The 24,359-nt window shown below is 42.6% G+C and overlaps 1 protein-coding gene across 2 annotated transcripts in view; it reads left to right on the forward strand.

Annotated features, from left to right (window-relative positions):
- LOC137334294 (interleukin-1 receptor-associated kinase-like 2) overlaps window positions 1–24,359 on the forward strand; it is a 78,120-nt gene that overhangs the window by 42,331 nt on the left and 11,430 nt on the right. The window contains exons 5-13 of one of the 2 annotated variants that reach the window (XM_067998967.1): window positions 1,405–1,599; window positions 3,524–3,588; window positions 6,831–6,945; window positions 8,446–8,561; window positions 9,798–10,008; window positions 16,937–16,999; window positions 17,589–17,777; window positions 20,905–21,754; window positions 22,808–22,939. In XM_067998967.1, the coding sequence (XP_067855068.1) occupies window positions 1,405–1,599; window positions 3,524–3,588; window positions 6,831–6,945; window positions 8,446–8,561; window positions 9,798–10,008; window positions 16,937–16,999; window positions 17,589–17,777; window positions 20,905–21,754; window positions 22,808–22,939 (1,936 nt within the window). The remainder of the gene's footprint in view (window positions 1–1,404; window positions 1,600–3,523; window positions 3,589–6,830; window positions 6,946–8,445; window positions 8,562–9,797; window positions 10,009–16,936; window positions 17,000–17,588; window positions 17,778–20,904; window positions 21,755–22,807; window positions 22,940–24,359) is intronic. The other variant, XM_067998968.1, reaches the window with a different exon arrangement.

Consider the following 24,359-nt stretch of genomic DNA (forward strand, 5'->3'; position numbering starts at 1 on the left):
GAATACAATTCTGCTGCTGCTGATGGCCCACAGCGCCTCATGGATGCCCAGTTTTGAGCTGCTAGATCTGTTCTGAATCTATCTCATTTAGCACAGTGGTAGTGCCACACAACACGTTGGATGGTGTCCTCAGTGCGAAGATGGGACTTCGTCTCCACGAGGACTGTGCGGTGGTCCCTCCTACCAATACTGTCATGGACAGATGCATTTGCGACAGGTAGATTGGTGAGGACGAGGTCAAGTAAGTTTTTCCCTCATGTTGGTTCGCTCACCACCTGCCACAGGCCCAGTCTGGCAGCTATGTCCTTCAGAACTCGGCCAGCTCGGTCAGTAAGGGCGCTACCGAGCCACTCTTGGTGATGGACATTGAAGTCCCCCACCCAGAGTACATTCTGTGTCCTTGCTACCCTCAGTGCTTCCATGGAGGAGGACTGATTCATCAGTATGAGTTGGATTCAAATCAAAGTCCCAGTGGTGAAAAGGTGGTGTGCTTAATCTACTCCCTATCTGGATCATCTTAACATGCAAAAGAGGCCTGAGAATCAGTTGCCACTGTGTTCCCGCCCATCTGCTGGCTGCCCACATTTTCCTAGCTTTGCCCGATAGTGTGAGATACAATAGTTTCAGTATTACACCCATCACTCCAGCTGAATTAGAAGGAGACCGAACTAGCTGGGTTCGTTATGCGTAAGAAGAAAGACTTGCATTTATATGGCACTGTTGAAATCCTTAGGAGCTCTCAAAGTGCTTCACCGGCAATGCAGTACTTTTCTGAAGTGTAGTCACTATTGCTGCGTAGGCAGATGCAACAACGAATTTGTGCACAGCCAAGTCTCACAAGTGACAATGATCAGCTAAATCTGTTTTTGTGGTTTTGGTTGTATAACAGCAACTATGAATCTACAACCTACGGAAAGCTTGATAATATATCGGATGGCAGCTCCTTGAAGGCCTCTGTATTTTTAGAAATTGCCCTTTGAGGGCTATAGTTGTAGTCACCTCACAGATTAATTTTATCAAAAGCACAATTATGGAGTCTCTGAAAAGTATCCTGATCCAATTCTGTTCCATTTTTAAACTGTAATGCATCATCATTTATCCACATGCCTGCAATCGTGTACAACTTTATTTTTCTACTTTTTTCTTCCTTGGGAGCAACTTTCCCCCATTCCCCCCTATATGGCATTCTATCTGATCATTCACCCCAAAACAGTAGCATATTCTTGTTTTGTCTATGCTGTGGGAGGAACAATGTCACGTGTAACCAGCACTTGATTCATATTGGTGCATACAATGCACACTGGGATCGGTAATACACTACTGGTGCCTGGTGGTACATTGCTTGTGTTCGTCTCTATGTCAATCCCTGTACATGTTACCGTATGTTCTATCTGCATTGTTCAGGATGAAGTTGGCAGCAGACCTCTCCAGGAAACTAATCACCATCCTGCAACACTCAGCTGCATCTGGCCCTTGCAGGACTTGAAGCAGGCCACCGATAACTTCAATGGGAGGTATAAGATTGGCACAGGAACATTTGGCCATGTCTACAAAGGCCACCGGTTCAATACTGAATACGCCATAAAGCTGCTAAAGAAGGCAAGTCTCTTCAACTTGTGCTAATCATAGATAGTTTCCTGTGACGATTCTGTCCAGGTGTATAGGTTGCGAAATATTTTTGCTTCTTAATATCTCTATTTTAAAAATATTTAGATACCACAAGGATGTGGTAATCACAGGCCTCTTTAGTACAACGTTTTAGCAGTCAGAAGACTTTTACAAAATACAGTAGTTATAGCAAATATGCATGCTTGCTGCCAGACAGAAAAAAGGGTTGATTTTAACTTCTGGTGGGAAGTGCTAGTTGGTTGGCAGGCAGGAGCGGAATTTTGAGCAGCAGGAAGCTGCTACTGGGAAGCCGTAGGCACAGTCACAACATAGACAGCCAGACTTGTGGGACCAGCACAAGGGAAATCATTTGGCAGACCTGGCCTGAAAAGTCCGTTATCAGGAGGGATAACTGGAGTCTGTCTCCTCGTAAACCTTCACTGCCTCTGTACTGTCAAACTGCTTGTCCAACATCCAGTCTTGGATGAGCTATAATTTCCTCTAGTTAAGCTCTGGGAAGACCAAAGCCATTGGCCCAGAATTTGCTGCCAAAATAACGGTGAATTTAATAGCGCTTGCCATTATTAATGTGCAAATCGTCCAAGCAACTTGTGGCAAGGAAGAGATACCCCGCAAATTGCGAATCGCCACAAGTTGCTGCACGATTTGTGCTGCTCCGCAGTTAGCCTCGTGAAAACGGCCAGTCACCCTCAACCTCCCCATGAGTTTCATGAAGTAACTGCATTTGCACATTAATTGCCAATTAAAGTCTCCGTAGAAAGATAGGGCTAGTACGTAACAGCGTAAGTACCTTTTTAATGACCGGATTTATGTTCCTGCAATGCCAATCAACCTCTCCGGGCCAGAAAGGGAATAATTTAAACTGTGGAGTCTCATTCTTACAGATAGTAAACAGTTGTTAGAGATTTTTTCCATCGTTCCTCAGTTTCTTTCTCAATGTTTAAATCTCATTGGTTAACAACTGTTGGTCCCGTCGTTGACCAAAGTCCCAGATGCCCCGTTGCCCTTGTTATGCCGTTGTCAGCTCGCACTTCCAGCAACATACAGGGCAAAAAATTTCGAGCTGAAGGGTGGGGGAAAATGTCTAACTAATGGGACATACCACAAGATGCCACTCTCCAGCAAATTCTGGGCCACCAACTCCATCCCCTTCTCTGCCTACTACTTCAGGCTGAACCAGCCTCGGCATCCTGTTCGACTGAGTTAAGCTTCCGACCCCATATCCTTATAACTTCCACCTCTGTAACATTGCCCACCTCCACCCCTATCTCAGGCCGTCTGCTACTGAAACCCTCATATGTGCCTTTGTCACCTTCATACTTGACTATTCCAATTTTCTTCTGGATAGGCTCCCATCTTCCATAAAGTTACCCAAAGCTCTGCTGCCATTGTCCTATTTTGTACCAAGTCCTGCTCATCCATTACCCTGTTCTCGCTTCGGACCTACATTGGTTCCTGGTCCCCAAACACACCTCAGATTTAAAATTCATATCCCTGTGTTTAAATCCCCCCATGGCTTTGGACCTCCCTGTTTCTGTTATTCCCTCCAGCACTGCAAACTCCCTGAACTCTCTCTGCCTCTGACTTTGTACATCCCCCACCTTTGCCCTGCAATTTGGTGGTTGTGCCTTTATTCACCTAGGCCCCATGCTCTGGAATTCATTCCCTAAACGCCTCCTCCTTTAAGATCCATCTCTTCAACCAAACTTTTGGTCATCCCACTAATCTTTCCTTCTTTGGCTCGGTGTCTGTTTTTTGGTGTCTCCAATGTGCCTTGGGTTTTTCTATGCATTCGCGTAATTATTGTTGAGGGGTGCTGTACAGAATCATCTATATTTTGTAAATTGTGCTGTTTTTCTTCCCTTGTGTCTCACGTTTGAATTCTTTTTTGCAGATTGATGACGTTAACTTGAAAATCACGCAGGATTTTTTCCGCAAAGAGGTCAAGTGTCTCTACCAGTAAGTATATTGCTATTATATGCCCAGATCCCTAGAGTCATAGAGTCATAGAGTTAAACAGCACGGATAGAGGCCCTTCGGCCCATCGTGTCCGCACCGGCCATCAGCCCTGTCTACTCTAATCCCATATTCCAGCATTTGGTCCGTAGCCTTGTATGCTATGGCATTTCAAGTGCTCATCCAAATGCTTCTTGAATGTTGTGAGGGTTCCTGCCTCCACAACCCTTTCAGACAGTGAGTTCCAGACTCCAACCACCCTCTGGGTGAAAAAGTTCTTTCTAAAATCCCCTCTAAACCTCCCGCCTTTTACCTTGAATCTATGTCCCCTTGTTATAGAACCCTCAACGAAGGGAAAAAGCTCCCTGTGTGTCTTGTGATGTTTTCATGATGAGAAAATGCCACCAGGAGGTACCCCATGATGTGATGCATTGTGTGCAACGTGGTTTATGGCTACAATTCGCACCCACTGACTCCCTGATTTCAGCTGGGTTATCAAAAGAGATATGATGCATATGGATCAGGAGGTGCCCACAGAGAAGCAGGAAGAATGAAGAGGGAGTTCCCTACCTAGGCCACGCTCAATAGGTTTAACAGTATTTAGAATTAAAGAGGAAACTCTAGGGGTACTCACCTATTGATCACCTCCATATGTTTAAGAAGTATAAATAAAAGTATAGTGTCTCATTATCTAGAAGAAATGTTTCAGGAAGTTTGCTCCTAAAGTCAGTTCATGCATCTGTGTTTAGGGTCCTGTGGGGTCATGTTGTCTGATATCTCATCTGCTCCTCTGCAGTGTGACAATGTTTAACCTTCCACCAGTGCTTTTTCAATACTTTCATTGTTGTTACATAGTAAACATTTCTTTTCATCTATTAATACTGGGGTTCGTCATTGATCTTGTGCTACTTTACCCTGCCAAACACAGGTTGTGTCTTCCTCTGGCAACAAGGGGAAATTTGGGAGACCCTTAAAATATATATCATCCTACCATATGTTGGATGGGCTCCTCTTTTCCTCCACCTCCACCTATGACAGCATTTTTACATTGTTCTGAAGTCTTCTGGGGCCAGGTCTAGAGGGGGAAAAGAAACTAACTAGAAGTTACCTGATTCTAATTGTCAGGTGAAGGTTCTCTAAATTTGTTATCTGCTCTGAGGCAATTGAATGTTCCGATAGAGTTTTGTTGGGTTTGCTGGGCATTTAGCACATCTTTGCAGCCCAATCTAAACTCAAATGAGACTTGGTTCACAGGGTGGGCCTGATGGTGCTCCATGACCTACTATCATCTGATGAGGTTTGAAAGTTAGGCCATGATGTTGGACAGCCTGGATTTCTGCAAGGACTCTCTCTTTACCTTGATCAGCCAAACAATGGCTGATAGCCTATTTAATTCTTTTTTAAAAAGGGTTTGATTTCTTTGCAAAAAAAAAAGTGCTCTGATAATGTGTTCTTTGAAAGATTCATCTCGGTGATACGGCCTATAGTAATTTCCACAGAGAATGGGTGAGTCTCTGTTCTCTTTGCACTTTTCCTCCAACAAAGGCCAGGTTGCCAATCTCCTTTTAGTGGTTGAGAGGCTGACATGATGATCAGAGCTGTTTCAGTCAATGTAGCAAACAAACTTTCACATTCTGATCAATGTTGATCAAACATTAACTCTCTCTCCTTTTGTCATGGATATCCCCCTGAATTTGCCGTCACAAAGTTAACCTGATACTTGTATTTTAATTGTGTTTGTAAATCCTGTAGGAAATAAGCTACCAAATAGTGGAACCTTAGTGTCTTGGATAGCTGAGGCCATGTTAATTGTTGTGATAATGTAGGCCTAATGGGCATTCAGTGGAGGTGTAATCCAACAATCTCTGTTCTTTCCATATATGTCGAGTGCTGGCCACCTGCAGGAGGAATGAGGAGGCAGTGCAACACCCAATGGTGGAGAAGAAGTGGGCAGCAATCTGCTTAACAGTTAGTTCCATCTCCATTAACAAACTAATGTTGTAACAGTTGATGGCCCAGCATTGTGACTACTACACCCCAGTATGGCTCCACCTCTTGAGTCCAGCTGCAGGCATAAAGGAAAATTAGATTCATGAATGTTCAACATGGAACTCCAAACAAATACACTGGTGTAGCTGTCTTACTAGTCTCTTACTCTTCACTAAGCATCAGCCTAACTGGTCATGGGACAATAGATAGGACTGCCATTGGAGTCTAAAAGAGTCTAGAGTGATGCACACTATCAAAGTGAATCAAGTTAAATTGCTTCAGAAAAAGGTCTCCGTCCTTAGACTATGTTTTGTGGGAACAAAAAGGAAAATCCTGACTCTTGGTAGAATCAGTGTGCCTCCTCTAGTGGAACCTTCTGCAGGTTTGAAAGGAGTTGTGTGGATCTGAGGAGTCTGGGGTTCCAGCACCCACCCAACCCCCTGCACATTGTAAAAACAGTAAACCCTGAACTTGTATCCATCATTCCACATTAATGGTAATTATAGGAACCCTTGTGACTTGCTGTGCTATTGAATATGTCAGACTGACTGATATTGGGGTATTATTGAAATTGTTACAGATTTGTACTTTGCTCTATTGTTTTCTCAATATTTCAAGCTGAAATATAAAAAGCTTAAAGGGGGCAAGGTATTCATGGGGATGAAATTGGTCTTCACCACTTTTGTGCTACTGGCGGAGACCAAGTTCAACCCCAAGTCTTATTTCCAGTTTCCCCTCTCGATCTTTTTACACCCAACCAAGAAGCTGGTGACCTGCTCTCAGCTCTCTGTCAATGCTACGCCCTAAATAGCCACTGAAAAGTACTTGGGTTGATTCACCAGTTTTCCCTCTTTCCTTGTGAGCACAGGCCTGGCATCTGTCACTTTTCCCCTATTGCCGCTATTCAGATTGGAAGTTCACCATCTTAAGAATGAAGTGGTGCCAACCTGTATCCTGAATTCCAATTATTTAGTGTTCTCTTGCACTGTGGCCCAACCTGTTCTAGCTCAAGTATAACCCAAAATAGCAATCCATTTTATAAGAACAATAGAAGAACCTTTGCCTTCACTGCTGCTTTTCACAATTAGGTGTACAAAGTAGAAAAAAACACACCTACTAGGATTTGCAGTCGAGAGAAGGATGTGTGGGGTGTGATTTGCTGCTGCGAAAGCTGGAGCAATGATAAGTTTCTGATGAAATATCTTTCCCTCCTTTAATTAAAGTTTTTGAGTTTGATTTTTCCTATTCTTCCTCAGGTATAGACACTCTAACATTTTGGCCCTAGAAGGCTGCTGTGCCGAAAATGGCTTTTACTGCCTCATTTATCGCTACATGTCCAACGGCTCCCTTGAGAGCAAGCTTCAGTGCACAGTAAGCAGTCATTCTTCTATTTCTCACTTTATATATAAAAAAAATCTTATGTCTGTGCACCCATTATAAATTCCTATGTCAACATTTATAATGGAAATTGCCTATGTAAACTTGTGGTTCTGTAATAACTTCCTCCCCCCACCATTAGTGATGACTGGATCTGTGAGCAAGGCTCAGTAAGAACCCAGCTTTTATGTTAATTTGGGGTCCTCCCCATAATGTAGCTGGTGCAACTGATCAGTGTGGACTTAAGGAAAAACTTGCATTTATGTAGCACCCTTCATGACCTCAGGTTGTCCCGAAGCACTTCACAGCCAATGAAGTACTTTTTATGTGTAGTCACTGTTGTAATGTAGGGATGATGTGGAGATGCCGGTGATGGACTGGGGTTGACAATTGTAAACAATTTTACAACACCAAGTTATAGTCCAGCAATTTTATTTTAAATTCACAAGCTTTCGGAGACTTCCTCCTTCCTCAGGTAAATGTTCAGGATCTCCTTGAAGCCTACGCATTTATACATATAGAACAATACATGGTGTTTACAGACTGCCCCTGCAACTGCCCGTTGCCAAGGCAATCACCGTTTTCAGACAGAGAGGTGTCACCTGCAGAACCCCCGAATACACATTCAACAAAAAAACAAACAGGGAAAAAAAACAGAGAAGAAAAACAGAGAGAGGCAGAAACATCCGGAAAGCAGAGAGAGCCAGCAAATGACCCATTATATTAAAAACAGATAACATTTGTTCGCTGGTGGGGTAACGTGTAGCGTGACATGAACCCAAGATCCCGGTTGAGGCCGTCCTCATGGGTGCGGAACTTGGCTATCAATTTCTGCTCGACGATTTTGCGTTGTCGTGTGTCTCGAAGGCCGCCTTGGAGTACGCTTACCCGAAGGTCGGTGGATGAATGTCCATGACTGCTGAAGTGTTCCCCGACTGGGAGGGAACCCTCCTGTTTGGCGATTGTTGCGCGGTGTCCGTTCATCCGTTGTCGCAGCGTCTGCATGGTCTCGCCAATGTACCATGCTCTGGGGCATCCTTTCCTGCAACGTATGAGGTAGACAACGTTGGCCGAGTCACAGGAGTATGAACCATGCACCTGGTGGGTGGTGTCCTCTCGTGTGATGGTGGTATCTGTGTCGATGATCTGGCATGTCTTGCAGAGGTTACCGTAGCAGGGTTGTGTGGCGTCGTGGACGCTGTTCTCTTGAAATGTTAGTAATGTAGGGAAACACAGCAGCTAATTTGCATACAGCAATGAGATAATGACCAAGATTTTTTTTTAAAGTGATGTTGGTTGAGGGATAAATATTAGCCAGGACACCTGAAGAATTCCCGTGGTCTTCTTCGAATAGTACCATGTGATCTTTGACATCCACTGGAGAGGGCAGTGTGTCTCAGTTTAACACCTCATCTCAAAGACAGCACCTCCATCAGTACAGCATTTCTTCAGTTTGCACTAAGAAACTGTTAAACAATATCTCTCTTGTTCCAGAATTCTGCCGATGCAATTTCATGGGATACACGTATTGATATTGCAGTTGGAACAGCAAGGGCGATCCAGTTCCTGCATCAGAGTAATGTGCCTCTAATTCATGGAAATATAAAAAGGTAAAACTGCCATTCCCAGATCTTTAATTCAGCAAGTCTATTCTAATTAGAAAAGCAATCATTCCTGGAATCGGACCAGACATGAAAGCACTAGATACTTCTTTGTAGATCATTGCCTTCCTCAGGGCCACTTTTTCCCCAAGTTTCTCCTCTTTTCATTCTCTGCTCGTGAAGGCATTAATCATGTTGGGTGCTGGGTAGCCCTCTGATACCACCAAGTGGCCACTTTTCCTCCACAAAATGCTTAACAACGCTGTTGGAGCATCATATCCGAGCCCAATCTTATCCTTGCCTGAAGTTTGACCGTGCGCTTTCCAGCAGAGGACACTGGATAGCAAGTTGAACCAGGATTCCTCACGGATATTTTTTGCCTTTCCAACCCCAGCACTACTGCGTGTCACCCACCCCTACCTCAACTGAGATAAGAACATAAGAAATAGGAGCAGGAGTAGGCCAATCGGCCCTTCAAGCCTGCTCCGTCATTTAATAAGATCATGGCTGATCTGATCCTAACCTCAAATCTAAATTCATGTCCAATTTCCTGCCCGCTCCCCGTAACCCCTAATTCCCTCGGGGGTCGTGTAACTATTGAGATCAAATTACTCAGGAGTCAAAGCAAGGTTCTTCCAGGTCTGTGCAGTTTAATGATACATCGAATGGTGCTTTAACCCATTAAGGTGTCAGGGAGTGTTTTTAAACTTTCTTTTGTTGGAATTATTTCAGTTTAATACTCCTATTTTTCGCCCTTCTCTCATCTTTATGCACTAACTGCAGTCAAGACCGTGGGTGGGCAGCCTACTCGCAGGCTTTTGACAGCATTTCCATGAACCAGCTAATGAATGTGCAAGAATGGCTCTGTTCCCAATTTCCTCTTTCCTAGTCTCTGCTGAGTTCCTCCTCAAATTAATGCAGCTGAAATCACAATCTTAGTGATGTAGGATAATGTAACCTGCATTCCACAAATCCATGTTGCCACACATCCAAACCTCTGAGATCGCCATAATTGAAATCCATACATATGACATTTTTAACAATATACATTGGGGATTTGGTAGAGGGATTTTCATTGCTGATTGATAATAGAGGTATCATTGTTTGAAATCAAGTATCAGGACACTCTGTACACTGAAGATTAATGACTCTAATGCAATTACTGGAAGCTTAGAGCCATAATCAACAGTTGATTACCAAAAAAAGTCAAATTATTTAATTTTAATATTTGTCTTGTTCCTGCAGTTCTAACATTCTGCTAGATGAATATTTTACACCAAAGCTGGGAGACTTTGGTCTGGTGAAGATTGGCCCTCTTAGCGCAACTGCTAACCATGTCAACTGTCATACTACCCTCAAGACCAAGACTTTGCAGGGACCTCTAGCCTACCTACCGGATGAGTTTATTCGGCACAGGCAGCTGTCTGTAAAAGTAGACACCTTTAGCTTTGGAATAGTAAGTAGTTCCTCTGTGATGGTTTTATTATTGACCATTGATTGAACATATCCATCCAGTGTAAGACTGTTATGGAAAGGCTAATGCAATAATGGCATCTATCACAAGGACATTTGATTACAAGTCAAATCAATTTATTTCATCCTTAAATCATTGGTGAGGTCTCATTTAGAATATTGTAGACAGTTTTGGGCCCCCTCTTGGGCACTGATGCAGTAGAGAGAATCCAGAGAAGAAGGAGAAGGCGTATTCTGGGATTTAGGGTTCTAAATTATGAAGAATCAGAACTTGGTTAGACCACACTCAAGAGTACTCTGCACAGTTCTGGTCTCCATATTATAAAAAGGATATAGAGGCACTGGAAAAGGAGCAAAAAAGATTTACAAGGATTATACTAGAACTGAGAGGATATTCACATCAGGAAAGGCTGAGGCTCTTTTCTTTAGAAAAGAGAAGGCTGAGGGGTGATGTAATAGAGGTATTTAAAATTATGAAGGGGTAAGATAGGGTAGACGTATAGAAGATGTCTCCATTTGTGGGGGAGACCAAAACTAAGGGCCGTAAATCTAAGATAGTCACCAATAAATCCAATAGGCAAGAGTGTGGAACTCGCTACCGCAAGGAGTAGTTGAGGCGAATAGCATAGATGCATTTAAGGGGAAGCTAGATAAGCATGAGGGAGAAAGGAATAGAAGAATATGCTGATAGGGTTAGATGAATTGGGGTGTGGAGCCTAAACGCCGACATAGATCAGTTGCTCCGAATGGACTCTTTCTGTGCTGTAGGTTATATGTAACTGAATTTATTTTCATTGGGGAAAAAGAAATTATGGGGACATGATCCAGGTCTTTCAAGTGCTATGGGGAAGGAGTCAGTTCTGATTCCAAAGCCCTTTTGCCCTGCCAGTCACCATGCGGAGCCCTTGTCCATGATCTCTGGCCTTTCCTCCACTATACGTGTCCACCATACCACTGGGTGACCCCCATCTCTATATCACAACCTACTGACCTCTGGGTGTGTGTTTCTGTGCTCACAAATTGCAATGTGTTTGCTGTGTGACATGGTATATATAATCTCAGCATTGGAAAGTCCTGCCACAGAATCCCTATTTTAGTATGACTGTGCAAAGAGAAAGCACAGCATGATTACATACACTGATTTCTGTAAATGGCTGAAACTTCAGGCTGGCCTGCAATTCTCATCATTGGTACTCAGCAGACATGTGTGCCGACTTTAATTTCCATTTGCAAATGTGCATTACAGTATGTGTTTCAGATGGTCCAAATCAGGGGCTGTACACTTCATTTCACCTTCTGGCTCAACCAATTCTTACAGTGCCCTAGCACCAAGAATGTAGACAATCACTTTGTCATAGGGGGTTAATGGACAAAGTTGGCCCAGTCCTCATATACTACATAAGAAATAGGAGTAGGCCCCTCAAGCCTGCTCCGCCATTCAATATCATGGCTGATCTTTGACCTCAACTCCACTATCCCACCCTCTCCCCATATCCCTCGATTCCCTTAGTGTCCAAATATCCATCGATCTCAGTCTTGAATATACTGAATGACTGAGCATCCACAGCCCTCTGGAGTAGAGAATTCCAAAGATTCACAACCCTCTGAGTGAAGAAATTTTTCCTCATCTCGGTCCTAGATGGCCAACCCCTTATCGTGAGACTATGACCCCTTGTTATAGACTCTCCAGCCAGGGGAAACAGCTTCTCAGCATCTACCCTGTCAAGCCCTCTAAGAATTTTATACATTTCAATGAGATCACCTCTCATTCTTCTAAACTCCAGAGATTATAGGCCCATTCTACTCAATCTCTCTTCATAGGATAGCCCTCTCATCCCAGGAATCAATCTAATAAACCTTTGTTCCATCCTCTCTATGACAAGTACATCCTTCCTTAAGCAAGGAGACCAAAACTGTACACAGTACTCCAAGTGTGGCCTCACCAGAGCCCTATATAATTGCAGCAAGACATCCTTACTCTTATATTCCAACCCCCTTTCAACAAAGGCTAACACACCATTTACCTTCCTAATTGCTTGCTTTCTGTGATTCATGTACAAGGACACCCAAATCCCTCTGACTACCAACATTTCTTAGTCTGTCACCTTTCAAAAAATATTCTGCTTTTCTATTCTTCCTACCAAAGTGGATAATTTCATATTTCCCCACATTATGCTCCATCTGCCACCTTCTCGCCCACTCACTTAACCTGTCTGTATCCCTTTGCTGTCTCTTTGCGTCCTCCTCACAGCTTACTTTCCCACCTAGCTTTGTATCATCAGCAAACTTGGATACATTTCACTCAGTCCCCTCATCTCAGTCATCTACATTGGCTTTCTTTTCTATTGAAGGCCAGTTTCTCCTGCAAAGCATAGAAGAGTTCACATTTATTATGTATGTGCCATGCCACATTAATCGTTGGCCTTGGCCTTGTGCCTTTGCCAGAATTTCACCTGTGCCCTTACCACCCTCATTTGTCCCTTCATCCTGCTTAGTCCACATTGCTGCATAGTTGGTCTGCATTCTGAAAGTCACTTTGGCACCCTTGCAAGAACCACAATTGATATGTACAGTTATAGGTGCTGCAAGCCAGTAGTTAGAGGAATATTCTTAGTTGATTGCTGCTTTGCATTGGTCGGACATGTTGAGCGCCGAGTCTACTAAGGCACATAGTTTTCTTTCAACCTCATCCATAGCTATTTCAGCACCATTCGTGGAGTACGTATATTGCCCATTTCTCCTTCCTACGTGCTGTACTTTACAGTTGTCGGCATTAAATTTCATCTGCCATTGTTTTGCCCACTTATATATTCTGGATACACCATCAGTCACTGGCCTCATTGGTATCGGTACTGTGATGTTGTCATCTGGTTGGTCACCCCCAAAAATGTCACTTCTGTGCTGCATCAGAGTTTACGAGTGTATAGCGAGCTTCATTCATGAGCAATAATTTGTGTTATTGCCTAGTACAGGGGTGTCAAACATATGGCCCGTGGAGCACTTTCATCCAGCTCTGACTCCCGAACCGGCTGGCAGCTCGTTTCGCTCACAGTAAAAAAAACCTACCTTTCAGCGGATGATCTTTGTCCGCTGCTGGGAACTGAATTTGGCCGGGAAGCGCTGACTGGCTGAAGCGTGGGCCTTTTAAATTGGGCGTACAGTCTCAATTTCCCAATCACCTGTAGCATAGCCACTGGTAGTCAGGCTGCCCCTTGCTGTTGCTGCATAGGTTGGTTGGCAACTGGGCGAATGTGTTTTACATTGGCTTTTAAAGATTTATCAGTGAACAGAACTTGCATTTTATATATAGCGTCTTTTATGACCTCAAGACGTCCCAGAGCACTTTACAATGAAATACTTTTGAAGTGTAGTCAATATTGCATTGTAGGAAATTAAATCTAAATGAAAGTACCAATATGGTTTATCTGTATCCATTTTAATAACATTTGCTGGATGAAGCCCACAACAATTGCCAAGATATCGGATCAGGCCCACCATATAAAATAGGTTTGAGACTTCTGACCTAACAGCTGCAGTTACCAGTAGATAGTGCTCACTGCTCAGCTGTAATAACAAACTTTCAGCCTTTAAGTACTGGTTAAGTGCCTGATAATTGCTTCAACAGTTAAACAGGACACATTGCAAGTAGGTGCACATTGGCTGCAGAATAATTCATCATCAGTGAAGGGACAGATTACCCTGGAAGCACGCTATGCAGAATAGGAAGCAGCAACAAGTCCATGACTATAAACAGCAATTTCATTTAGTAATTAGATTAGAACATTTTTCACATACTAGGGTCATTTATGGCAATCTCCAACACTCTATTAAAAAGGACCACTGCCTGCTGGGGCCTCATTATTTCAACCAAGAAAGGAGGTGCTTTAAATTCTGTGACAGTCAGCAGCGCTTCTTTAAAACCTTTCCACCTCTAACACCTGGTTCTTTGTTTTATTGCCCTGATGAATGAGGTTCGTTATAAATTCAACAAGGGTAAATCAAGGGTCAGACTACTTCAGTGAAAATATTTGTAGAGAAATTAACCTTTAGTGTCAGGTTTACTATAGCTTCTCCTACAGTCAAGTGAGACTGGAGATTGAAAGATAGAGTAGTGAATTTACGGAATAGACTTCCAACAAAAACAGTTAATGCTGTGTTGATTAGCTCCTTGACAAATATCTGATTATAGTAGAATTGAATTGATGATTTTATAGTTAAGTACACAAAGAAATAGTAGTGAAATGTGGTTTCCGAGATCTTGGAAAGGACATGCCATGGAAGGCAAAGCAACTGACCAGAGTTAAATAACATGAGCGTAGAAATTACAGTTTGCAATATTAGTATACAAAATCTTAATGCTTTTGCATGACATTCCTCTGCTTTTTATTTTAATGGAGGTGCTAATTCATTTAAAATAAACAGGTTAAATTATGGACAGAGGATGTTCATATCAAACCATTAAACGTTCATGCACTAATATCTCAAACAGTAAATTTCTAGGGTTTGAAAAAGAAAAAAAACTTGCATTTATTTTATACCTTTCACAACCTCAGAATATCCCAAAGCACTTTACAGCCAATTAAGTACTTTTGAAATGTAGTCACTGTTGTAATGTAGGGAATGCTACAGCCAATTTGTGCACAGCAAGCTCCCACAAACAGCAAAGAGGTAATAACCAGATATTCTGTTTTGGTGGTGTTGGTTGAGGGATAAATATTGGCCAGGACACCAGGGAGAACTCCCCTGCTCTTCTTCGAAATAGTGCAGTGGGATCTTTTACGTCCATCTGAAAGATGGCACCTCTGACAGTGCAGCACTCCCTCAGTACAGCACTGAAGTGTCAGCCTAGATTGTGTGCTCAAGTCTCTGGAATAGTCTCTTGAACCCACAGGTGTGCCGCCATTGAGCCACAGTTGACGCAGTTGAAATGCTAGCTAAATATTCTGGAGTTTTGCTTAACTGCCTTGAGTATACAGGAAGAAACCTTGAAGAGGAAAATTTAATGCACTGGGTACCAAAACAGCTGATTGGTTTCTAGTGGTGTTGGTTGGGGGATAAAAATTAGCCAAGACATAGGGAGAAATCCCCTGCTGTTCTTTAAATAGTGCCATGGGTTCTCTTATGAGCCAACTGAAAAGTGGTGGATGAGACCTCAATTTAGAATCCATAACTGGGCAAATTGTACATAGTCTGAGGAGGAAATTGATTTGATGGGCCTAATGACCTTCTTTCATTCCTTGCTTTGGTTTTGTTCTTAAATGAACCACAGTTTTAAACAATTAACTTTTACTAATGTCGCCCTGGGTCCTTGAGGTGTGGAGCACAGATCTTGGTGCTCTCACAGGAATGGAGGTGAAAATCAGGCATGAGACACAGACCTGGTTAATTCTCAAGACCTCAGTAATTGGCTAACCAACTCCTCAATAAGGATCACCCACCCTCCTCCTCCAAGCAAACACACCTAATGCTGCCATAAGCTACCAAGGCCATCCACAGAACATCAGATAGAACATTTTAAAAACTCACATTCATATAGGACCTTTTGCATCCTCAGGACATCCCAAAGCACTTCATGGCCAATTAACTACTTTTTGAAGTGTAATGACTGTTGTAATGTAGGCAAACATGGCAGCCAATTTGTGAATAGCAATATCCCACAGTGAGGTGAATAACCAGCTTCTGTTTCTGCTGGTGTTGATTAAAAGGATAAATTTTAGCCCAGACAGCTGGAGAAAAACACTGCTCTTTTCTGAATATTGCCATATTATCAATTATTCTTTTAAAGATCCATCTGCGAGGTGGTGGATAGGGGCCTCATCTGAAAGTCAACACCTTCGACAATGCCTCCGCACTGAACTGAGTCTTCAGCCTAGATTAAGTCCTAGAATGGGTCTCGAACCCACAACCTTCGACTCCGAGGCAAGAGTGTAAACACTGAGCCAAGGCAGAGAGTCAATATAAATGTACTTTGATAAAGTGATGCACTGTGAAAATTAGGTACTGTAAAACTCACTATATCACAATGTAAAACATTACCAAATAACAAATAAAATGTTGTTTAAAAAAACCCAGGCGTGTAATGATACGAAAATAGCAGTGCAACATTATAGGTGTAAAGGTATTCTTTCAGTACAATAGAGAAAAAGCACGATTGATCTCCAATTGCTAGGAACTATCTGACAATTCAGACTGATTTATATTCCAATGGATTTCTCTCTCCCTCAGGCTATAACTGGAATTAGCTGGTTTGCCTCCACCCAGTGCCTCTCCCTTCAATTCCCCCATGTGGTCTGGCTGAAATTAGGAAACGAGTACGTGAAGGATTGACAGGCACAAAACAATGTCTGAGCACTCAGTGGCTGAAGATTCTAAGAGGCCTTGACAGGGTAGATGCTGAGAGGATGTTTCCCCTGGCTGGAGAGTCTAGAACTAGGAGACATAGTCTCAGGATAAGGGGTCGGACATTTAGGTCTGAGATGAGGAGGAATTTCTTCACTCAGAGGGTTGTAAATATTTGCAGTTCTCTACCCTAGAGGGCTGTGGACGCTCAGTTGTTGAGAATATTCACGACTGAGATGGACAGATTTTTGGACTCTAGGGGAAATCAAGGGATATGGGGATCGGGTGGGAAAGTGGTGTTGAGGTCAAAGATCAGCCATGATCTTACTGCATGGCGGAGCAGGCTCGAAGGGCCGTATGGCCTGCTCCTGCTCCTTTTTCTTATATAGTGAGTCAGTACCCCTATGCTGACAGACCACCCGTCCCCATTGATACTTTATACAATAGTCAATGCACAATGAATAATATTGTATCTGAAAGGATTATTGTGTCCATCTGGATTCCTCTGCAGTTCTTAAAAGCAGGCAGAATCCAGACTAAGGCTCTCAAGCGCCACTGTCATTTTATTGCAGGTTCTTGCTGAAATTCTGACTGGCATCAAAGCAGTGGATGAGAGCAGACAACCAACATTTCTGGTAAGAATACACCCTCAATATGTGTTTCACACTGTACTTTGCAGTGACTGTATCCCCTCTCCTGTCTACACAGATGCATAAGGGGCATAGACTGGCACAAATTCTTTAATCCACTTCACTACCTTTTTATTATCTGGCTTCTCTATTTATACCATCCTCTGCCAAGAAGGTTTTGAACATTCCACCTTAAATCCGACCCTCCTGTCTCTTTCTCCTCCCTCCACCTACACTATAATCTTGTAGTTGTGCCTAATTTATGCTCATACATGAAGTTTTCCATTTGTGCATACACATGCACTTCAGTTTGGTTCACCCACTGAAAATCACGCTTGAGAGTCTTTATTGAGGCTGTGGCAATGTAGTGGCAGCTTTGCTCTAGATGTGACCTGAAAGTGCTCGACACTGACACAAAAAGTGCACTAATTCTCAGTCCTGACATCCTTTATCTTAATAAGCCCGAAAAGCTTTAAAAAATGAGAATGTTTACAATTTTCCTGAATAAAAATAGCTGCAGAAGCTGTCTATATGTACAACACATTAGTTTCAAAAATATATATAACATGTTCTTATCATCTTTGTCTTAAAACAGAAAGATCTTATGTTGGGAGAGCTAGAGGCAGCAAGGGAAACGAGAAATGCTGCAGATCTAGAGAAAAAAGCCTACAAAATTTGTCAATATTTGGATACAAAGGGTGGCCCTCTGCCCTTAAGTTTTGCAGTTAAGTTTGCTGTTATCACCTGTCTGTGCATCAAAAGGAAGGGACCTGAGATGAAAGAGGTAAATATAACTACATCCAACAATATGCAGAAAGAGTTGAATGAATTTGGGCTGTTTTTGTTAGAACTGAAGAATATGCGGTGATTTGATAGAGATGTATAAAATTATTAAGGGATGGAACAGTGTGGGGGGCGGGGGTTAAATGAGGGGTCAGAAATCCAAGATTAAATGCAAGAGATTTAGGACATAGGTTGTGAGGCCGTGAAATGCACTACCAGAACTCGTGATTGAACTTGAGACCATGTCAACATTTAAGAATAGGCTAGATAGGCGGTTGAAGTAAAGTGAGATCTAGGGATATGGAAACAGGGCAACATGAATTGGTTGGGCTGATTGTCGTAAGTTCTATGTAATTCTGTGTAATACTACATTGTCAGAGGTGCTGCCCCTTGAATGAAACATTAAACCAAGAGTCTGCCTTCCTGCTCAGGTAAATATTCAATAGCTTTTGCATGTATGGATTTGAGAACAAAATTAGGCATGGCTGCGATGGCCTCCAAAGTCAAATAGTCCATTAACAGTCACTGTCTAGGTACCACTTATGCAAGGTAGCAGAGGGTGGCTGGTACCCATTCAACTTAATGCAGTACATAGCAATATTTTCAGAACATGAGGAGAGCAGCAAATTTGGGAGTTGTTTTGTCGTATTAACAATGTTAGAGTTCAGACTTTCCAAACACTGTTTTAGGAACACAGGAACAGGAATTTAGCCCCTTGAGCCTGTTCTGCCATTCAATGAGATCATGGCTGATCTATGACCTAACTCCATGTACCCGCCTTAACCAAAGGGATATTAAGGGATATGGGGTTAACAAAAATCTATTAATCTCAGATTTAAAATTAACAATTGAGCTAACATCAACTTCCGTTTGCGGAAGAGAATTCCAAACTTCTACCACCCTTTGAGTGTAGAAGTCCTGGCTCTAACTTTTAGGCTATATCCCCTAGTCCTAGACTCCCCATCCAGCGGAAGTAGTTTCTCTCTACCTACCTTATCGGTTCCCCTTAATATCTTGAAAACTTAGATCAAATTTTCTAAATTCCAGGGAATTCAATCCTAATTTGTGTAATCTCTCCTTGTAACTTAACACTTGGAGTCCAGGTATCATTCTAGTAAATCTACACTGCAATCCTTCCAAGGCCAATATCTCCTTCCTAAGGTGCAGTACCCAGAACTGAACACAGTACTCCAGGTGTGGTCTAACAGGGCTTTGTATAGCTATAGCATAACCTCTACCCCCTTGTATTCTAGTCCTCTAGATATAAAGGCCAGCATTCCATTAGCCTTTTTGATTATTTTCTGTACCTGTCCATGACATTTTAATGATCTATGTACATGGACCCCACCATTTAGAAAGTATTCTGATCTATCCTTTTTAGGTCCAAAGTGGATGACCTCACACTTGCCTACACTGAAATCCATTTGCCACAGTTTTGCCCGTTCACTTAATCTGTTAATCTCTCTTTCTAATTTTATGCTTCCATCTACACTGCTTACAATGCTGCCTATCTTTGTGTCATCGGCAAACTAGGATATGTGGCTCTCTATCCAGTCATCTAAGTCGTTAATAAATAGTGAATAGTTGAGGCCCCTGTGGGACACCACTAGTCACATCCTGCCAATTTGACTACCTGCCCATTATCCCTATTCTCTGTCTCCTGCCGCTCAGCCAATTTCCTAACCAGGTCAATAATTTGCCCTGAATTCCATGAGCTTCACCTTCAGCTAACAGTCTCTTATGAGGGACTTTATCGAATGCCTTTTGGAAGTCCATATAAACAACATCCATAGACATTCCCCTGTCCACTACTTTAGTCACCGCTTCATCAGGCATGACTTACTCTTTACAAATCCATGCTGGCTCTCTGATCAGCTGAAAATTTTCAAGGTGTTCAGTCACTCTATCCTTAATTATAGACTCTAGTAATTTCCCAACATTGGACTGCATCTCTTATGATCTGAAATGCACATCTTTAACTTTCTGGTCCTGCAGAGATAACATAATTTAGGTGTACAATTAACCTTGATTGTGGTAAAATTGAATACTGGAATTTATGTAGGATATCCACTTCAAGTCCAGTCCATCAGATGGTTAAAAACATCACAATCTAAACTAGCTTTGTACAACCAGTCAAATGTATTTAATGCCAAATACAGAAGCAAACAAACTAGGCCTATATGTGACTGTACAGCAAATATATTTTAAAAGATTTTGAAATAGTTCCTAAGCAGTAATATACCTTTTTCAAGCTTTCTCCAGTTAAAAGCAGAAACAATCCAGTAAATACTTCTTTCATTGGAATCTTTTAGGATTTCCTTTGAGAGATATGTAATGCCAGTATTGGCTGCAGAGTTACTTAATCTGTACAGTTTTCCAGAAATCTAAGAATTCCAAAAACAATATTCGCACTTCTCTTATACCCATAATTTCTTTGGAAAAGGGCTTCTGACAGATCATGATCAAAACACAGCTTCTATTGACATTTCTCCAAGATTAGACTACAGTATCACTTAGGCACTGTTATGCTAATGAGAGGACAAAATATTATCTGGAATTTTAGCTGGCTTAAAAATTAGCCAAAGGATAGCAGCACTCACCAACATCCCAGCTATCACAATAATCTGGAATGTATAATCAAATTCTCTCACTGATCAAAAGATGCAGTGGCTGTAAGGCAGACAGAGCATCATTTTAAATTTAAGAATCCATTTTACAGTGGGATTACCACAGCTTTGAAGCATAGGTACAAACTAGACAGGAAAAAAATCCTGTATTATCACAAATGGCATCAGTTGCCAAAATGACTTTGATCAGTACCCTTTTGTAATAATATGTTGATTTTGTTCTTAATCCAGCTGAGTCCTAGTGGGCAAGAGTGGTCTCAGATTGCAATGGTGGCTAGAATGGGAAATGTGAAACTTCACACTGTATATTCATGATGTTTTGCCAAGGTTGGAGCAGATATATTATTGAGATAGGGCAGACTGAGCATTTTCTTGCTAGAGTGATTAATGCAACAACAAAATGGCGCTTTATTCCGCTGCACTGACATCCCTAACATTGATGAGCACAAAAAATTCACTGGAGTTATTTTGACATGCACTTTGTGTTTTTTTTAAAAACAGGTTTATTCAATGCTGGAGAGTCTTGAGCATCAGGTAAAAAGCCATGATCTGCACAGCACTCCCGAGGAGACAGAAGATGTTACATTCACGCTAAATCAATTGGCTTTGTGTCCACAGGAAAATACAGAGATCCTTTATCCTTCTCTGCCTCATAATTGCTACATAAAGTCTTTACAATCCCAGAGCCCAACCATTTTCAGAGGCTTGCCAGAAACCTCGCTACAACTACCAGATGCAAAATTGCTGAAAATACCATGTGAATCAGATGAGTCAGACAGGTTTGGTTATTACCCCGTGCCAGCACCTCTTGGCCCATTGTCTTGTGAAATGTGCAATATTAAGTCAAAGTGTGTTGGCAGTGACTCCAGCTCATGTTCCATGGGAATTGAAGACAGTTCAAAATCCATCAGTACAGGTGATAGTAGAACCAGCCAAGAACCTGTAGAGACCAGTAGTAGCTTTGTTCAAGAATTGTCTCCAGCAAGAGACCAAGTCTCAGAAAAACCTTTTATTCCACTTGATGATTCTGGTACTGCATCAAATGGTGTATGTGCATTTCACCAATACACAAAAGATAGAATGGTCAATCTTTTTAACCCCATAGAAGCCAACTACACAGACCCTGCAATGAAGCTCTGCTGTTGGAACTCTGCTGCTTCTCCTATGCTGTCTCCTCAAAGCTTGTACGGACTGACTATGAACAACTCAGAATCTGAAAACTCAGAGTCCCTCTTCAGATGCGCTTCGTGCCAAAGTTCGCACATCAATGAGCTATGTGGTGGGGCAGCATGTGTGTTTAAGCACTCAACAGTGTCTGCGGGACCAGGGGTGCCTGATAGCACGAGTCCAGGTAGCGTCCAGTTGTATAAAAACTGATATATGCACATATTTGAAAGGCACTTTTACACCAATTTCCCCCATCCCTATCTGAAGATACTATCTCACGCTGGGATACAGTTCTACAAATGGTGGTGGTCTTTCAGTATATCATCTAAGTGAGCCATAGCATTAAGTGCTGGTGAGGTATTTAACCATGGGTGGGGGTCATCATAGCTCAGCTTCAGGCTATCCTCACCCAACATTCATGTATGCCACTTCTAATAAAGATCACTGGATAACAATCAGGAACGAAAACCTGGCTAAATACCTGCTCTGGAATGACTTAATGGGATAGCATAAAGAGAGCTTTACTTGTGCCATACCTGACTGGGGAGTGCTTGATGAGGCAACATGCAGAGAGTTTGACTGTGCATCTAACCCAGGCTGTAACTGAGCTAGGACTGTTCAATGGGCAGAGTAGAAGTAGTATTACTCTGTATCTAACCTGTGTTATAGTTGATCTGGGAGTGTTTGATGCTGAGAAAGCGTGTCCAAAATGAGATAAGTATTTAATTCCCTAGTACTAACAAGTCACTCAGATGCACAAAGTGAATAGTTGTCTCAGAACATTGCTTCCGATCCAAATTTAATACTTGAATGTGGATCAATACATGATCCTTTCATTCGGCAGGGGGAGAGGGATAAAATATGAAGTTTGGATCTATTCTCATTTTAAAATGAAGCACAGTAATATTTTCCCCAAGTCATTCCTATCTAGATATATGGAATGAACTTGCTTCCTTGGCAGATTCCTAGAGCTACTATTCATCTGCATGAGGGAAGGGCAGAATCTATGTTAAACACTATAGAGTAAATTCACCGATTCCGAGCAGTGAGCCATGCTCAAAGAGAGCATGGGTTGGTGCATCAGCACCACAATATAGTAGTCCTACCTTGGATCCACGGTCACTTTGATTGTAGCCCCCTGCTGGGAGTACAGGAGTGATGAGTTGTCTCTTATACATTAAAGATCCCAAGTGGTTCTGTTGCAACATTTAATGTGCTCTGTATCTTTGGTTTGCAGCAGAAGTTTTGTCTTCCTCAAATATCGAGATCAACCCCTACAAAAAGAAATTGCTGGATAAGATCCTTTTGTATGAAGAAGAGAAAATTGATAGTGCCGAGCTCCTCTCAGCTCCCTCTTTACCTGATGAAGGTTTGTTTCTACACTGGCGGCCTCTTTGATACTGTGCTAATTCAGGTTTTACATTTTTGGGTTTCTTTTACCCTTTTTGTTCTAGATACTTTTGACTTCTCATACTCTCATAGGTGAGCCCTACCTCCCTATATCCTTGAGTGTCTTTATTTGCCCTGTTATCAGGTAGGTTTTGTAGAGTGCCTGAGAATCTTTTTAAGATTCTTTCAGTATTCTATGTACTTCAGTGCCTCTATGGGTTGCTTCTCGTTCAAAAAGGAGCCAAATAACACTTCAGAACTTTATTTTATGCTTTAACCGCCAAACAAATTTACTAAACAATAAATGAAAAACAGTAATATTGCATATTTACAGTAAAGTTTTAGCTAGCTCCTCATTGCAATAGAAAAATAAGTAACTCACTACTTCTACACTATGCTAAGTCACAATTAACTTTTATATACAGTGAAACCTGTAAATGTGGGACACCTAAGGGACGTGCATCAGGTGTTGTTATTTTCAAATGGTCATTGTATATACGGTAAACCGGATGAGCCAAATATCTGGTTGTATCTCCTGCAGCGTTCCCTCTTTTTTTCCACCCTCACCTGGGTTCGTGCCCAATTCTGGAGCTCTGCCAGGAGGATGTGATTTAAGATCATTTACTGTTCTTTGGGTTTCCCAGTTCATTGCCATGCCGGGATCCTTTTCCATTGAGGGAAGGATGTCCTGATCCTGGGATCTGCTAGGTTGGCAGCCTTCACAGGGTGAGGTGGCTGCTGTAGGTCCGGAGTGCCTGGGAGATCCCTGTTGTGAGAGAAATTCCAAGAACCAGGAGGCCACCTGTGAGCAGGCGAAGAGGGGAAACTATTATCTTCATCTCTCCCCCCGAGCCCCCAATCCCCCTCTCTCTCCGCAAGCCCCCATTCCCCCGTCTCCCTCTCCCCCAACATTTGACCTCCCCGATGTCTCCAACCACCCTCCCCCCAATCTATCAGACACTCCCCCTCCCCGTGATGTCAGACATACCTGGCATCTGCACCCCAGCTGCTTTCCCACCCGACAGGCAGGCAGGATGTCCCGCTGGAAACCTGCTGAGAAAATTTAACAGGTCCGGCAAACCCATACTTACAGGTTTCCCGTCCGGAAATCTCCCCCTCCTCCCCCGGGGCCTCTTCACGGCTCGAAGTCAAAATCCAGGCCTCGATGTTGCCCGGTGCAGTTCCTGGAATGGAGAGTTCTTTACCCAGCATCCATAGCAGCAGCAAAACCGCGCTATCCCTGGGATAGAGCCGTGCAACCATTCAATCCCAGAGAAACCGCGCTATCCCTGGGACACAGCCGTGCAACCATTCACTCCCAGAGAAACCGGTCCAACCCTGGGACACAGCCGTGCAACCATTCAATCCCAGAGAAACCGCGCTATCCCTGGGACAGAGCC

This window comes from Heptranchias perlo, chromosome 17 (assembly GCF_035084215.1).
Source record: "Heptranchias perlo isolate sHepPer1 chromosome 17, sHepPer1.hap1, whole genome shotgun sequence".
Taxonomy (NCBI): Eukaryota; Metazoa; Chordata; class Chondrichthyes; order Hexanchiformes; family Hexanchidae; genus Heptranchias; species Heptranchias perlo.